The sequence below is a fragment of the Harmonia axyridis genome, chromosome 5, assembly GCF_914767665.1.
Source record: "Harmonia axyridis chromosome 5, icHarAxyr1.1, whole genome shotgun sequence".
NCBI classification, from domain to species: domain Eukaryota; kingdom Metazoa; phylum Arthropoda; class Insecta; order Coleoptera; family Coccinellidae; genus Harmonia; species Harmonia axyridis.
This window is the reverse complement of record NC_059505.1, coordinates 35850912-35869281: the sequence shown is the minus strand read 5'-3', so window position 1 is coordinate 35869281 and position 18370 is coordinate 35850912. Positions and strand designations below refer to the sequence as shown.

Here is an 18370-nt window from a genome sequence, read left to right as displayed (position 1 = left end):
CACAGAAATATTGAACTATTTTATCATTATTCTTCTTGATTATTCTATGGTTTTAATTATTCGATCAACATTAGAAATAACAGTTGTTGTTATCTCTGATCGACGTGAAATTTTGCTTCAAACTTAAGATTGTTATTTCATGTGGAAAGGCTTACGAGGCGATTGTTCATAAAACAAGGAAAAAGACTAAGGACATACTCTCAAGGATATTGTTATTTCATTTTGCATGCAACAAATTATAATGAAAACAATATTTCGAACTGCCATCTATATTTTACGGAACCCCTAGTTAGATTTTGCTCATTTATGAACTTAATATAACGGCTTTCAAAAGTCGAACCTACTCTGAAAATTTCAAAATAGTTTTTAGATTTGAGAGTTATTGTCTTTACGAACGGTTGGCAGGTGGGATACACAGAATTGAATTTAACAACGTTCGTCATCAGTGACGAGATCATTCCAACTCAAAATTCGAGAATCATATACATCGTGTCGAAATACTAGAGTAATCTGTTCAGGGAACACAACAAGCAATCAAAAATGCATAACAACAAAGCTACTCTAGGACTTCGTTACAAAATATTTTTTTCAACATCAATTTAGAGGGATTAGTTCAAGGAACGAGCGCTGCAAAATTAGTTCATTTGAAACTATTATTCGACTACCTACTTAAAGTATCCGAATATCGATGACGTTTAACAGGTACTCAACTCGAGTATTGAAAATTTCGTCATTCTGTGATGCATTTCTCCTGCGGACTGCGCTGGATTATTGATTTTTGTCATATTTTGCTTCCAGTGTTTTCTGCATTGCAGATCTCATAGGATTAATAATTAGCTGTAAAAATAATTTGCAACTTTAAAGAGCTTCGAAAATGGTAATTACTCATGAATTTCTTCCAGAATTGAGTAAGAATGAGCCCCAATTCTAAAAACATCTTATTTTAGGCTTTCAAAGTTGCAAAATGTCCAACAGATGAATTAATGCTTACAAACTGTGCAATTGTAAATGATAGAGATTTCACTGCATCAACTAAGTAAGATCCTCGCAATGTTATTGTGTAGATACTTAAAAAAATATTTTGTAGACATGTCAAAGTGAGTACAGGAGGAGGACAAGGCTTCGTCTTCTCAATAAAAACTCACTCAGAGTTAGGAAAGAGTTATGTGGGGTTCAATTTACCACAAAGAAAATGGGCTTGTTTATCAATCGGCCAAGATATTGATGTATCCCCTTATATACCTCAGGATTACATTTCCGGAATGACACTTGAAGCTGATTTTTCCCAAAAGAAGAGGTATACATCAATTTACATGAGAAACTTAATTGATTTAAGACACCCCTGCACTACTGTAGATAGTAAATGTAAACCAATTAATACTTTCAGTATCACACAAGAACAGTATGATTCAGATGAGATGGCAAAAGAGTTTTCGTATTGCTTTCCAAATCAGATTTTCACTGTTGGACAGCAATTGGCCTTCCAATTCAAGGATAAAAGATTGTTGATTTTAGTTGTGAAAGATATTGAAGGTTAGTCAAAAGATATTAACATATTTTTGGTATAGAACTTGGGTTTGTAAGTATAAATTTTGAAATTTTCTTCAGCTGTTAATGTAGCTTCAATGCAGGGAAATAGTGAAGCCAAACCCAGAAAAGTTAAAATAGCACAGTTGATTCCTAATAGTGTTATTACCTTTGAGAAGGCTGAAGGATCCTCATTGAACCTTGTTGGAAACTCTAAAGGGTAAGTATTTCTGTTTTGAATAATTTTATTCATTTATTAATCTATATTTGATTGTCTTGATTATCTTGTCAGCAGCTGTATACTATTGTTTTTAAAAGGATATAGTATTGCTCATAATTCATGTAATTACATTGTAAAATAAAAAATGAGGTTAGGTTTCAATATACAAAAATTACAATATTACAGGTCTATGTATCTTTGTAATGCAATTAAGCAAATTTGATAGTGATCCACCATTTATCCAATCTCAAAGGACATTGTTTATGTTCATAGAAAGGTAGTTCGCCAGTCTATCATAAATCCCGACTGGGACTTCGGCAAATTGGGTATCGGAGGTTTGAGTAATGAGTTCAATGCAGTCTTCAGAAGAGCATTTGCATCAAGAGTTTTCCCACCAGAAATTGTTGAACAACTGGGATCCAAACATGTGAAAGGAATATTATTGTATGGTCCTCCAGGTACTGGTAAAACTCTGATGGCCAGGCAGATAGGAAAGATGTTGAATGCACGTGAACCTAAAATTGTCAACGGTCCACAAATTCTGGACAAGTATGTTGGTGAATCTGAAGCTAATGTCAGAAGACTTTTTGCTGAAGCCGAAGAAGAAGAAAAACGGGTAAAGTATTGAATTACATAATTGAAGTGGATTTTTATCTGCAATGATAAACCTTTGGAATTTTTGGAGAAAAAAAATTTTAACTGGATATTGGTTCAAATTGTTTCTTGTCGATATTTTATTATATTTTCTTCACGAGTGAAGATATTTTCCGTTAACAAAAAAAATTAATAATAATAAACTAGTGTTTTTATGTAAGAATTATTTCCAATATGGAATATTTTTGTTATATAATTTTTTTCACTCTAACAATATAGGCGGGCCCCAATAGTGGACTTCACATCATAATCTTTGATGAAATCGATGCTATATGCAAACAAAGAGGTTCAGTGGCAGGAAATACTGGTGTTCATGACACAGTAGTCAATCAGTTGCTGTCCAAGATGGATGGTGTTGAACAGTTGAACAACATCTTGGTCATTGGTGAGTATAAAGAATAAAGGAAAAGAAGAGGCTTCAGTTTCATCATTCTTAGGTATGACAAACAGAAAAGACATGATTGACGAGGCACTTTTGAGACCCGGCAGATTAGAGGTCCAAATCGAAATAAGTCTTCCTAACGAGAAGGGCAGATTGGAAATCTTGAACATCCACACTGCCCGAATGAAGCATTACAAAAAAATTAGTACCGATGTCGATATAAAGGTGGGTAAATGGCAGATAATTGATTTAACACAAATCAACAAAAGTTGATGTTTCCAAATTCCAATTATCCAAAACACAGTCATACTTAATACATATCAACGTCAAAATAAAACAGAATTCGAAAATTTTGATAAAATAAAAATTCCGCCAGTGGCGCAGAATTTAGAGAGGGTCAACCAGTCACTTGCCCCGTCATACACCTTTGATGGTAGCTAGAAACATTTATTTTGCAAAATTTCATAGGATTTATATACACCTACTCTTTCTGCTGAATATGAAAATAATACATCAAATATTAGGCCAATTGAAAAGTCCCTGGTCTGATGCACAGATGGCGGTGCTAGTATTAAATTCATATGATTTCAGTTAGTACCAACCTTCAAACGATACATGTTAAAATTTGACAGCAGTCTGACCATTAGTTTGTGAAATATTGTGTTGTGAGTGTAGCTATTATTGTTATTTGAAAAAAGATGGAAACAAAAATTTTGTATTCTGATGAATTATTGCTGTTTGAAGGGAAAAAATAGAGTTGAAGCTAAATCTTGGCTTGATGAAGAGTTTCCAGGGTCTGCATCAGGAAAATCAACCATCATTGATTGGTACTCTAAGTTTAAACGTGGTTAAATGAGCACCAAAGACGGCGAACGCGGTGGACGCCCAAAAGAGGCTGTCACCGACGAAAAAATCAAAAAAAGTTCACGAAATAATTTTGAATGACCGTAAAGTGAAGTTGATCAAGATAGCGATATTGTGAAGAAATCATCTGAACGTGTACATTATATCATTCACAAGTATTTGTAAATGAAAAAGCTGTGTTCAAAATGGGTACCGCGCAAGTTCACAATCGACCAAAAGCAACGTGTTAATGATTCTTAGCAGTGTTTGAAGCTGTTTAAGTGTAATAAACCTGAATTTTTGCGTCGATATGTCAGAATGGATGAAACATGGCTCCATCATTTCACTCTGGAGTCCAATAGACAGTGGGCTGAGTGGACTGTCCACGATGATTTGATCCAAAGCGAGGAAAAACACCACAGTCAGCTGGCAAGGTTATGGCATCAGTATTCTGTGATGTGCTAGATATAATACTCATTGATTACCTCCAAAAGGGCCAGACCATCAACAGCGATTATTATATAGCGTTATTGGATGGTTTAAAGAATGAAGTCGTTAAAAAACGGCCCCATTTGAAGAAAAGAAAGGTGCTGTTTCATCAAGACAATGCGCCATGTCACAAATCAATGAAAACAATGACAAAATTGCATGAATTGGGCTTCGAATTGCTTCTGCATCCAGCGTATTCGGCAGATCTGGCCCCCCATCGACTTTTTACTGTTCTCAGACCTCAAAAAAATACTCGCTGAAAAAAAATTTAGCGCCATTGAAGAAGTAATCGCCGAAACTGAGGCCTATATTGAAGCGAAAGACAAATCGTACTACAAAAATGGTATCGAAAAGTTGGAAGATCGCTGTATCGCCCTCGAAGGCAACTATGTTGAATAATAAAATCGGATTTTGCCAAAAAATGTGTTTTACTATGTTAGACTGGGGACTTTTCAATTGGCTTGTTAAATATACAGCTGTATAAAATCTAAGTGGTCTCATTCTGAAGAATCACCTTGACCTTGATTTTGCAATTGCAGGAGTTGGCTGCCCTCACTAAAAATTTCTCAGGTGCTGAATTGGAAGGTTTGGTCAGAGCGGCCCAATCAACAGCCATGAATAGGTTGATAAAAGCTTCCAGTAAAGTTGAAGTGGACCCGGACGCTGTAGAGAAACTTCTAGTTACAAGGGCAGATTTTTTGCACGCTTTAGAGCATGATATCAAGCCTGTAAGTTGACTATTTGAAGAAAATGAATTACATTATTAGCGAAAATGAACTTTGTAGGCGTTCGGTACTGCACAAGAGATATTGGAACAGATCTTGGCCCGCGGAATCATCAATTGGGGTTCACCCGTTACAAAAGTTTTGGAAGATGGTATGCTTTTGATCCAGCAGGCGAGAACCACTGAAACTTCAGGTAGAAATATTACCTTCACCATGAAGCGAATATTTGTGAATTTACTATTATTCTAATGTTTCGTTGTTTAAGGTTTGGTATGCGTCTTGATCGAGGGACCACCGAATGCAGGAAAAACGGCATTGGCAGCTCAGATGGCCATAAACTCAGATTTCCCTTTCATCAAAGTTTGTTCCCCAGAAGAAATGGTTGGTTATACAGAAACGGCTAAATGTTTGCATATAAGAAAGGTAAAAACGATTGGATAAAATGATGAATCTGAAAAGCTAATACTGATCGATTTTTTTCACTTCAATGCGCTTTGTTGAATTATTTTCTTTTATTTTTTATAGGTATTTGACGATGCCTACAGATCAACACTGAGTTGCATTCTAGTGGATAACATCGAACGATTGTTAGACTACGGTTCTATCGGTCCGAGATATTCGAATTTGGCACTTCAAGCTCTCTTGGTTCTCCTGAAGAAACAGCCTCCGAAAGGAAAGAAATTGTTGGTCATATGTACCACAAGCACAAGGTTCGTTACTCACAAAAATATTGTACAGTGCATCCCATTTTGGGTGAGACTGCCAGGTTTCTCGCTTGTTATTTAAGATAGAGCCTTGTGGTTTTCACGTTCCTGCCCTATTTTTTCGTGAAACTCAAGTTGGTCTTATCAGATTTTGCATAAGTGTTTCCGTTCAAAAGATAGGGCGATTTTGGAAATTGATACTTTTCGGACCCCTCCTTTATCTCCGAAGTTATTAGAAATAATGCTGAGGTAAAAACTATGTCTGAATCAGAATTCTGCGTAGAATCCAGTGGCGTACTCAATTTTTGTTTTCGGGTTATGGTTTTGAAGATTCAACACAAACCTATATTTTTTTCAATGGAACACCCTATATATCATTACTTCTTTGAATTTGTTATTTTTTTCCCTTCAAAATAATATACAATACTATATAGGTAGGATGGTCAGAAATGTTAAAAAAACACTAAAACATCAAATAATGATGATTTTTTGTTAATGAGCAATGGATTTTCCATATGAAAAAAAGGATTAATTGGATAATTTTCATTTATGATTTTTATTTACAGTAGAGTAAGCAAACAAATATAATACACTCATCACTAATATGAAAAACGAAACGTAGGTACCTACCTAATAGCAACAAATGAATAATAAAAAAATTCATAAACATTTCATAATATCTTACAGATTAAACTGTTCAAATTGCTGTCCATTTTCCCTAATACATATAATATACTACAGTAAAAGACATAACAGTCTCGAAGAACTTCGTGCATCAACAGAGGCAGTTTTCCAGGATTTACAAAACCGCCCTTTTATAATATTGGGCGTATTGGAAAGTTTTGTCAATTATGTATTAGAGGAAAATGGACAGTTATTTGAACAGTTTAAGCTGTAAGATATCATGCAATGTTTATGAATTTTTGTATTATTTATTTGTTGCTATTAGGTAGGTACCTACGTTTTGTTTTTCATGTTAGTGATGAGTGTATTATCTGTTTGCTTACTCTACTATTCATAAAAATCACAAATTAAAATTATCCAATTGAACCTTTTTTTCATATGGGAAATCCATTGCTCATTAACAAAAAACCATCACTATTTGATGTTTTAGTGTTTTTTTAACATAACAGACGTAGTTTTTACCTTAGCATTATTTCTAATAACTTCGGAGATAAAGGAGGGGTCCGAAAAGTATCAATTTCCAAAATCGCCCTGTATCTCTTGAACGGAAGCAGTTATGCAAAATCTGATTAGACCAACTTGAGTTTCACGAAAAAGTAGGACAGGAACGTGAAAACCGCAAGGCTCTATCTCAAATAACAAGCGAGAAACCTGGCTGTCTCACCCAAAATGGGATGCACTGTACACTAAACCGTATACTAAGACTACATTCAATTTCAGGCAAATTTTGGAAGACATGGAGATGTTATCTGCGTTCACAGGAATCCTTCGTGTCCCCAATCTATCGAAACCCGAACATCTTAGAAACGTGTTGGAAAATACCGATGTCTTCGATCAAAAGGACATAAAGGCCATTGAACCTCATATCCATGGAAAACGGTACAGTTTGTTTTTTATCTCCTCCTTCTTACTACATGAATCACGAAAATTTATTGTATTTCCTTCAAATTATGTTTCTTTCTGAATAATACGTCTGTGCCAACAAATATTCCGATTATCAACATTTTTTTTGGAGGAAACTGACAGAAATCGTTATGTAAGGTAAAAGCGTTCTGCCCCATCCAGGTGACCTTTCCTTTCTTTCTATTATGTACGTGCGTGCCAGTTTTTTAATGATACGTTCGTAGTTAACATATAGCGCCGAAACCCTAACATTGACAACTGCAACTGCCAGAAAACTTGAAGTGGTGCAAAGAAGGATGGAAAGGTCTATGCTGGGTGTAACTCAGAGATCACAAAAAAAATGAAGACCTACGAAGGAGAACTGGCGTAGAAGATGTTGTGGCCAAACTTAAATGGAGCTGGGCAGGTCATGTCGCACGGATGAGACGAGTACAGTGGACAAAGCGATTGCTGGAGTGGAGACCACGAGCAGACAAAAGGAGTAGAGGAAGACCGCCTACACGATGGACGGACGACATAAAAAGAATTGCTAACAACGCAAAGGGTTGTATGATGATGATGATGATGTTCGTAGTTAGATTGGAACGTCTTCTTAAATCACTCTGTGACCTTCGTGATTGCAAGAGTTGGTGGTCCTACAGAACCACTATTCCAAAGGTCTCATTGTGCTTTCCAAATCCTGCTTATTTCATTTGGTACCATGGAGTCATCCTGTGAGGATCTATTAGGCGTACAACTTTGCTTCCGCCGTTTTGCAGTAGATGGCTGTAGCAGTAAGTGGTAGTCGAAATAAATAGATCGTAGATGTCATAAAATAAGCTTAGGTATTTGTTAACATAACGCCTTTGAAATATTAGTCGATTTGTGTCTGCATCATAAAGTTATTCTCGATTAAACATGTCAGCTTAAGAGCCAAATTCTCGTCATTTGCGGGAGGTTTTAATTTTCGGCTTTAAGGTGAAGAAATCTGCGACTGGGGCTCATCGAATGCTCTCAAATACCTTTGGTGAGGCCGTTATTAGTGAAAGAACGTGCCGAGAGTGTTTTCAACGCTTCAAGAACGGTGATTTTGACGTCGAAGACCAGCATGGCGGTTTTCGAAGATGCACAATTGGAGGAATTACTTCATCAAGACTCGTGTCAAACGCAACAAGAATTAGCAAGATCATTGGGAGTGACGCAAAAAGCCATTTCAAAACGCCTGAAAGTCATGGGAATGATTCAGAAACGAGTTTGAGCCGAGAGATGTTGATTGGAGATGAAAAATGAGTTCATTGCGATAATCCCAAGCGAAGCAAATCATGAGGACATGCCGGCCATGTTTCCACGTCGACGGCCAAACCGAATATTCACGGTTCCAGTATTGGAGCCAGCTCGGCCTAGAGTATTATGAGTTGTTAAAACCGACTGAAACAATCACAGGCGATTGTTATCGAACGCAATTGATGTTTTTGAGCCGAGCAATGAAAGACAAATGGCCGCAATACAAGAAACATGATAAAGTGATTTTACAGCATGACAATGCTCGACCCCTTGTTGCGAAAGTGGTCAAGACATACTTGGAAACGTTGAAATGGGAAGTCTTACCCTACCCGCCGTAGGGACGTTGCTCCCTGGGACTATCACTTGTTTCGATCAATGGCTCACGGTGTGACTGACCAGAACTTCGGATCTTATGAAAAAGTAAAAAATTGGATCGATTCGTGGTTCGCTTCAAAAGATGACCAGTTTTTTCAACGCGGGATTCGTACGCTGTCCGAAAATTGGGAGAAAGTAGTGGCCAGCGATGAACAATACCTTTAATCATGAATGTATAACCAGTTTTTTACAATAAAGCCTCGAATTTCGGTAAAAAAACGGCGGAAGCGAAGTTGTACACCTATGTATTTATGTTTCTTATTAGACACAAGCAATCAATAGCCAGCCTAGGTTATTGGAATTTTATAAAAGCACGGTTACTTCTACTTTAGTAGCAAACCCATGTTTCTTCATCAGTTCCAAAGCTTTTTATGAATATGGGGTCAAAATTGACTCATTTTTACCTATCTTCATCTTTCAGCATCTCTATTGGAATCAGAAAGCTTTTGGCGCTCTTAGATATGGCAAGGCAAACAGATGACAAACACAGAGTGATAAAGTTTATATGTAAGTTAGAAGAAGACGGACATCTGGAAGATCCTGGCATGGCATAGAAAAATGGATCTTCGGTATATAAGGTTCCAATCAAGACATCGTATCGTCAGAACTTAGTTGGTACTAATTTAAAACTGAAGAAAAAGTCTATCATGAAATCAATGCAAAAAGTTGCATTCTTTACATCTAAATATTCAAACAAAAAAAGTTTTTAGTTGGTAAATAATTAGTAACTTGGTGGGAAATTTTTTTGGATCAATCTGTATTTTGATTATCAACTTAGACCACCCAGAAATTAAATTAATCAATAATAAATTAATTAATTAAATAAACTAAATCCACAATCAACTCAAACATCTCCTAGTCACTAGTCAATTCCAGAAAATGAGATAGAATAACAGAGATTTTGTCCCAAATTGATCAATATAGTCTTGACATTAATATACAGGGTGTTTCCTAAACATGCGGCAAAAATTCAGGGGGTTGTTCCTTGGACTATTCTAAGAATATTTTGTCCTTTGATGATTTTTGAAAAACCTATTTGTTTCGAAGATATAGGGGAAACAAAATTTCAGATAATAACATTTTATTATGAAAAATTACATGGAAATTCAACTCAACCTACAAAAACTGTTGAAAATGACCACCTCTAGCCAGCATACAAGCATCCAATCTTCTCCTCATTGACTGCCGAACCCTTTCAAAAACACCAGGATCATTTCTTATTAAGTTACACCCAGCAATGATCCGATTTCGCAAGTCTGCGAAATCTGCACTTATCAATTTTTAGTCAAAAAACTGGCCGTTTTTAGTAATTGGAATGTTGTTAAACAAATTTAAAAATAAATTGTACCTACTTAGTAAACACAGTGCGGTACGCATTTTTATTTAAACTATTATTAATTTTAAAAATATGAAAAATGTTGTTCGCCCTGTATCTTCGAAAAAAAGAGATTTTTCAAAAATTATCCAAGGACAAAACATGCTTAAAATAGTCCAAGGAACAACCCCCTGAATTTTTGCCGCATGTTTAGGAAACACCCTGTATATAAAAATATTTATTGAATTATATCCAAATGAAATTAATGAATTTCTGTACTTAATAAGTATCCTAACGAATTTCATTTTCTAAAGGTCTTTCTAAATAATATAACCATAAATATTTATATAACCATAGATTTTCGTTCTTATAGAAAGCTTGTGATGTGTTTCATAATAATTCATGTTGTTACTTTTCAGAAAAAATTTGTTAATGTTTTTATTTTATATACAGAATATAAATTAAAGTTGAACTTTGAATAAGTACGATGTTATCATAGATCAGCCATTTGTTATTGCGTTATTTGATTTAATATCGTGGCATGAATAATAAAGGAATGGCAGTTTATCTTTGTTGATATTGATATTATCAAATTTTACTATCTTATGTTTTTAATTATACATCCTTTTTCTCACAAAACAGAAATGGAAAAAAGGTTTGTTTGGTGTTTAATTTTTTTTTATTTAATTTTTTTAGCATTTAATTCATACCTCAAATTGGTGACAAAGCTGACACTTCGTCATTAAATATCGTTACAAGACTATAAAAAAGTTTTTAAGTTAAGTATAAAGAAAAATAAATTTTGTCTTCGAATGTGATTTTCATCGTTTCAATAAAATTTAACTTTTTAAAATTTTTTGTATACACTTTCCCTCGTTGTGGATCAGTTGAAACATTAATTACTTGAATAGTTAGACTGATTTATGTTGAAAAAGACGCAATGAAATCTCATTCCTTTTAAATTGGCTGTGTAAAAAATGAGAATTCATTTTGTACCATTCCCGATAAGAAGCAATTTTTTTCAAAGATCAAACCAGTTGTATTTGAAGAAGTCAATGAAAGGTATTATTAGGCAATATAATTTGTGATATACTTTTTTGGCTTGTCCAATGACTTAATATTAAGTATTAAAAAATATCGCCGTTGTACAGTGAAATGTATGCATGCACAGAAAATATGTTAGCATTAAACATATTATGAATGTTGATGTTGTTTTAATCCCTCACAAAATTTCAAGTCACATTTTTTTAGTATCATGCTATAATTATTTAGTTCATTCTACATTACTTCAAAAATAAATTTGCGAATAGAACAAAAAATTATTACAAACCAAACATAGGATACAATTAATCAATTATCAAGATGTACGATTTGATTAAATTAAATTAGAAAGTTCTTATATTTATTTTTTTCCATCAAGCAAGGACTGAATCCATTAAATGAATAAATTTATTTATATAGTATTTATATTTCGCGTCGAAACTACTATGAAAACAATAATTATAATCTACAATTCCCACATTTAATGATGGAGATTAAGATTTTTGATATCAATTATTCCAATAGAGAACATTTCTACATAAATTTTTCATTGGAATTTCATAAATCAGAAGTAGGCATGATTTTTTCGTATGTTTTCGGTGGCAACAACCTGAACAAAAATTGTAGAAGGAATTAATATTATATTTGAATTGCGAGTCAGAAGCTTTAAGTAAGAAAGATTATATTTCGAATATAGACTAAAAGGAACATTTTACTTTCATAATCTGAGAGATGAAGATTTTGTCCGTATTCAAAAAAATGAATGACTAATCTTCATAAATGCTGAAATTGAACGATTGAAGCACAACAGAAGCAATGAATGGGGACCCTATCTTTACGCATCATTAGTTGTATTTAATACGATTTAAATGGGTTTCCAAAAAGAAACTGTCAAGATTATCGATTGTAAATTTTGAAAAAATGTCATTTAGTTTGATGTGGGTAGACAAATGAGGTTATGAATTTTACGCATAAATCAATCAGTTGTTATCTTTGGAATAATCTACAACAAAATTATGAATCACAGGAACTCTTGTCAAAAGTTTTCTTTCTGGAAAAAAAAAACGTTTGTAAATCATTTTTAATATTCCCTTACAATGGAAGTACAGTGCAATTTGACTCGAAAAAGCGTCAAAGCGCAACTCAATCAGCACATCGGATGAAAGGAAAAAATAAACGAAGTTATCCAATTTGTTCTCCTCGAATTTTAAAACATCGAATTTTCTACATTGAGAATTGTTGAGACAATACCCTTAGGATATTTTATCACAGATTAGTTAGTCTGTGATTTTATTAAGGGGATAGCATTCGTAAGATAATTATGTCAATGCTGACCTAACCTGTCTTTATTAATAGAATTATATAACGGTATAATCAAGAATTCTCATCATATCCACACTAATTAAATTTCAAGTACCAAAGACAAAATGAAATACTCGTAGCATAGCCTCCTCTATTTACTGGACGGCTGTAACTGTAGTATGAAGAAAATATATATGTTACCAACTGAAAATAAAATTAGCTAAAACTGAAGATTGATTAACTAGCATAATTCGAATTCTGAAGAATCTTGGGTATTTATTTCAACTAGACAACGCTATCTGCTGATGTTTTAAAATTTCATCAATAAATTTCCAAGCGTTATATTCTCATTAGCCATATTGCGATAACTATACAAGCCCGCCCTTTTTCAACTACAAACCTTTCTAATTTTTTTTGTTGTATCCCGTCAACACCTCTGCTACCCAATTTCTTTCATTTTCGAAAATTTTACCAAGAAATGATATTAGATCTGAAGCTAGTTTTGAAATATTTGAATCATCCCGAAAGAACGTTACAAAATGACAGATGTTGTTTACTGAAAGCATGGAGAAAATTACAGAGAAACAAATATAAAGTGCTTGATTTAGAATTGTTATGAATCGAATTGTTAAAAATCTTCTACTCTGTTTGAGATTCAGTGCAATTTTAGATATAAACCTAAAAATAATTATCATTAATTTGACATTATTTCAGTTTAGGACAGAACTTCGGTTTTTGTAAACAATTCTTTTGGTTTGAAAAAAAATCGATGGATATAAGTTCGAATAAATTTCATTCCTATCTGAAAAATTTCACTTTTGATTTTACAGATTATATTCCCAATCCATAAATAATAAAAGGTAGGAAGTAAGATAACAATGACAAATATCAGACATATGTATTCTTGGAAATCCTATAAGACAGAGCTTCAGCTCAATTTACTTCTAATACGATTTCCGGATGAGTTGATACTCTGAAGTAATTTATTAGTCACTTAAGAAAGTATTAACACTTTCTACCTAAAAATTAATAACAATAAACACAAAGGATTGCCGAAAATTTATGCGCGCGCATTTATTTCCAGTTAGAGCAACCCTGTTGAACCGAATAGGTATATAGACACTTCGAGTGCGTCGGGTGACGATAAACGATAGCATAGAAGCTGTGTGCGGTGAATGCAGAAAATTAGCGGCAGAGAACGAGGTGCGTGTTCATATTGAAAACACCTTATTTTATGTAGTTACGTACCGGACGTTAACAAAAAGTTACTTTTTCACATTTGCCAACGTTTGTTTTCCCCAAAGTGTGTTATTTACATTGTTCTGAGTCTAGTGAATGTGCGATACCGAAATTACATTGCGACGATTCAAGCTGCCCAGGGAAGGAGCGCTGTGTGGATTTTCTTATTTCGTTGGCGGAACCTCGGCCAGAGTTTGACGGAAGACGCTGGGAGAAGTTTATTCTTATTAGTACAAAGTGATTGCGAATACATTGATTGAAGATTTGTGCATATTCTGAACAAATTTATTGCTACGATATTCGATATATGGCGTCAGCAATCCGCGCACGGAGATAAAAGTGATAATTCTTGGGAGTTTCGTTATTTTCGAAATAACTAAGTACCCTGTCAAGTGTATTTCTCAATTTCCTCTATCAGTGCAGTGAATTCATATTCCGATCAAGTCGATATATGATTAATTTTTTTTATTTATAAAGTATCCATCAAGACAGTTACATGCGATTCTCGAACATAATGACATCAATGAAAAATAAAGATCGCATTTTAGAGGCGATTGATCAACTACGTCACCGAAAAGCAAGACCGGACGCTACACGGATTTCTAATTTTTTATTTCGGAAATATGCAATAAATGCCGCAGAAGCTAGATCTGATCTTCAGTGGTGTGTTGATAATGATATTGTTTTGAGGGTTGAGTATAAAGGTAACATTAGTTACCGTAATGCTCTGAAAAAATTTTCTCAGGGTAAGCGAGAACGAGAATCTCATGGGAATTCTTCGAAATCATTACCATTCGATGGAAACCAAGCGAATAGAAAATTTGCTTTTCTCTTGAATTCCGCTATCACACATTTACTAGTCAGAAATCCTGACTATCTAGATACTGGGTGCCCAGCCGACGAAGTTGTCGATATAATTTTATCTAGAGATAATGTACGATATACCAAAAAATATATTTATATTCTGCTGGAAAAGGAAGTCGCAAATGGAGGTGTAACCAAAACAGAGGACGGGAAATACTTAACAGGTCCTAATTTCACAGCAGAACTTTTAAAATCTAATGACAAAAATGATTTAGATGCGAAACTTACAAATATTCTACAAGGAAAACTCGTCAGCAAGGAAATATTAGAATCAATGAAGGATCACCCTAAGGAAATGCAAGAATCCAATATGAAATTTGATCCCTCTATTCGGGTTGGTGTTCGTAGAAAGGTTAGTTATATTTATTTATATTTCATGTTTATCCAAAATGGTCATATCCTCTATAATTGTCTAGTTTCAGTTATTTATTCAAATATTTAGGTACACATTCAATTATTTATTAATATTTTCATTTGTTTTGAATATTGATAATATTTAATTTGAGATTATGATTTTTTTTTATTCCAGAGGGCTAAAAAAGTGTTTGATCCATCAGATAATAATGTACCTAAAAAGAGGGGAAGACCTGCAGGATCCCTGAACAAATCAACTATTGAAAGACAGTTATCTCGACTTAGTGATGAGTCTAGGCCCGAATCACGAACATCAAATAGTGGTAGCCAATTTGGAGTATGCTCGGTATGTCATTTGCAGAACAAGAAAGGACCCAATGAGAAATTAGTGTCTTGCAGAGAATGCAGCAATAAGGGTATGTAATGTTAATGATTTTGTGATAAGTTTTATTCATTAATTTTTTTTATTACAGCCCATTACAGTTGTTTGAACGGAGATGACATGATGCTGAGGATGTATCCAGATAACACCTGGCAATGCCCTCATTGTAAAACTTGCTCAATTTGCTATGAAACTGCTAATGCGGTAAGTTTTTCTTTATCATTTTAAGTTATCTGGATCTTAATCGTATTTTTTTAGGGAGCTTTGATAGTTTGTTATGTGTGCGCAGATGCTTACCATGCAAGTTGTCATCAACCGCATATATCTGATAAAGTGAAAAATGGGAACAAGTGGCTATGTTTTAACTGTCAACTACCTGAAGAATTAGAAATTTCCAAAATTCAATCTAACATGAGCTTCACAACATGCAAATCAAGTACAATTAATAATGGTAAGTGCTATATCTGTCTATTCGTATAAAAGAATACTTGGTAGAAGATTGACATAGGGTGAACCCCTAATAATTTAAATATTTTTATTTTTGTACATTTGACCTACATTATTTCTTTTATAATTAGACGAATTGTCTACTAATTCGGCATAGATATTTTCTAGAAATTGTAATGAAAGCATTAAAACTATTTTGATTTCTACATCTTTTGCGATTCCAACTTAAAAGTTTATATTTATTTGTAAGATTTATTAAAAATTTGCCTTAATAGAAATAACTAAACGGAAGCGATCTGTTTTCTGAGCTGAAAAAGTGATAAATATAACATAATTTGTTCTGAGTTATTTATGAAAAAATTACATTAACATTAATCTGAACAAGTGCGAAAAACTTCAGACTCTACGCTAGTGTTTTCTTTTTTTTCACTTTAAAATTTCAGTTGTTAATTGATGATATTTTTATTTCATTAGTATCTTTTTTCTTAATTTACAGATGATGCTTATTCGGATTCCAATTCGTCGACTAGCAATTTTAGATCTATGTTATCTTCGTCAGTTCCTCACAGTCCTCCTGAATTAGCTAACGACAGAAATAGCACAGATCAAGAACACAGTGACTCAAAAGATAGTGATTACGAAGATGATTCCAATTCTAAGTGTCAGAATACAAATGATTGTGATTCCGAAATTGATCCTAGAATACCTGATGCAACACTTTGGACACCTGATGATGTATATCAGTATTTTACACAATTTTTCCCTGAAGAAGCTAAAGTTTTTAAAGAACAGGTAAGGTTATTTATCGAAATAATCGACTATTTGGCAGATTTTTCAAATACTCTCAAATTATTCAGTAATGTTTATTGAGCACATAACGAAATGGACATTTTCAATAAAAAAAAATTAAATGGGCTACCAAAAGTGCAACAGTCTTCGACATAACATTGAAGTATGAATCTACAGGTTTCCTGTAGCTTGTTTCATTTATGAGATTTCTTTTATTCGTTAAACTCTTTGTTTTAATATCATTTCCATAGGGAACTACCATATTTAATTTTAGAAAATGTCGGAATTCGCAAAAATACCAATGAAACATGTTTACTTCAAATTGACGTCATCCAGTATTTTCTCATCACTGACTAATAGGTTTGAATTATTTGAAATACATTTTTTAGGTCAAAATTGATATACAGGGTTAGAACTATTTAGAGGGGCACTACAGAGATATTGAAAACCGTAAGGATGACTTAAATTACAAAAAAAGTTGCGTTATTAAGGGATATACAGGGTGGCTCAAATCACAAAAAAGTTGCGATATATATGGATGAGTGTGTTGTTGTGAACAGATCCGAAATATCTCCATTGGTTCACGAGATATCTTGAAAAAACTGAAAATCGATATTTTCTGTATAACTCATTTATTTTTGGAGATGAATTCACAAAATTTAGTTTATTGCCATTATTCAATATAGAGATACTAATGGAGTCTTCAGATTTTTTCTGTTTTCCATTGTTCCAGAGACGCGATAATCAAGTGACGATTTCACATAACAACTCTTCAAATTTGCGTTCCTAGACTCGATATTTTTGTAGAATGTGATACATTGTTGAATTCGTAATTTTTTCACTTCATGAGGAAAACCAATATGGCGTCCATAAGAAAAAAAAAGTTGACTATCGCGTCTCTGAAATAATGGAAAAAAGAAAAATCTAACAACACCATTAGAATCTCTTTATTGGATAATGGCTATAAACCAAATTTTGTGAAGTTATCCTCAAAAACAAATGAGTTATACAGAAAAAAAAAACTCCATTTTCAGTTTTTTCGAGATATCTCGGGAACCATTGAAGATATTTTGGATCTGTTAACACCAACACACTAATCCCTAAATAACGCAACTTTTTTGTAATTCAAGCCACCCTGTATCTCTAACGGTTTTCGATATCCCTGTAGTGCCCCTCTAAATAGTTCTAACCCTGTATATCGTTCCTAAAAGGATTGAGGATGTTAATGAATCTGACAATATTTTTACACTGTAAAATATTGAACTGTCTCCCCCATTACTATTTGGTAGTTGATCATAATTTTGGGTTCATTGAAAGTGTAAAACTTGTCTGATAGTCTATTATCTTAATTTTGAAATTTCTACACAATAAAGACTACATCCTTATTTTGCTTTGTTTAGGAAATTGATGGAAGATCTCTTTTACTCCTGAAAAGAATGGACGTTTTGACAAAGTTGAACCTGAGGTTAGGACCTGCGTTAAAAATATACAAGCACGTTATTACTTTACAAGTAAGACGAGATGACCCAAGACTGTATTATTTGTAAAATAGCCAAAATTTTGAATTGATTAATTACTTTAGTATACCATTGCTCTATTTAATTTTACTTATTAGAATTTTTTATTATTGTAAATATACCTATCATTTTAATAACTTTCACAAATCTGATTATTTAATTGGAATTATATTTTCTCTTTGTTGTATGAATCTGTAAATAAATCATTGAACTAGGGAAGTGAGTTTTTTTTTAGCATTATAAAATAATTTGAAACCAGCCATTTAATCTATCTAATCTATTCAAAAAGTAAGTAATTAAAATTATAGTTTTTGTGTCCTCTTGTATGAATCTGAAAAAAAAGTTTGGAAG

At 33.5% G+C, this 18370-nt stretch overlaps 2 protein-coding genes across 2 annotated transcripts; both read left to right on the top strand.

Moving 5' to 3' along the window:
• The first annotated feature begins 716 nt into the window (after positions 1–716).
• LOC123680246 (vesicle-fusing ATPase 1-like) lies at positions 717–9709 on the top strand. Its single transcript, XM_045618041.1, has 14 exons — positions 717–877; positions 948–1036; positions 1088–1297; positions 1388–1533; positions 1609–1747; positions 2021–2363; positions 2621–2786; positions 2839–3008; positions 4655–4843; positions 4901–5033; positions 5106–5263; positions 5366–5550; positions 6949–7107; positions 9191–9709. Exons 1-14 carry the CDS (start codon positions 875–877, stop codon positions 9321–9323), a joined length of 2223 nt encoding a protein of 740 aa, XP_045473997.1. The 5' UTR covers positions 717–874; the 3' UTR covers positions 9324–9709.
• A 3830-nt stretch (positions 9710–13539) lies between these two features.
• LOC123680144 lies at positions 13540–18235 on the top strand. Its single transcript, XM_045617909.1, has 6 exons — positions 13540–14882; positions 15060–15300; positions 15358–15470; positions 15525–15717; positions 16210–16505; positions 17903–18235. The coding sequence occupies exons 1-6, from the start codon at positions 14163–14165 to the stop codon at positions 18047–18049; spliced, it is 1710 nt and encodes a 569-aa protein (XP_045473865.1). The 5' UTR covers positions 13540–14162; the 3' UTR covers positions 18050–18235.
• The last annotated feature ends 135 nt before the right edge of the window (positions 18236–18370 follow it).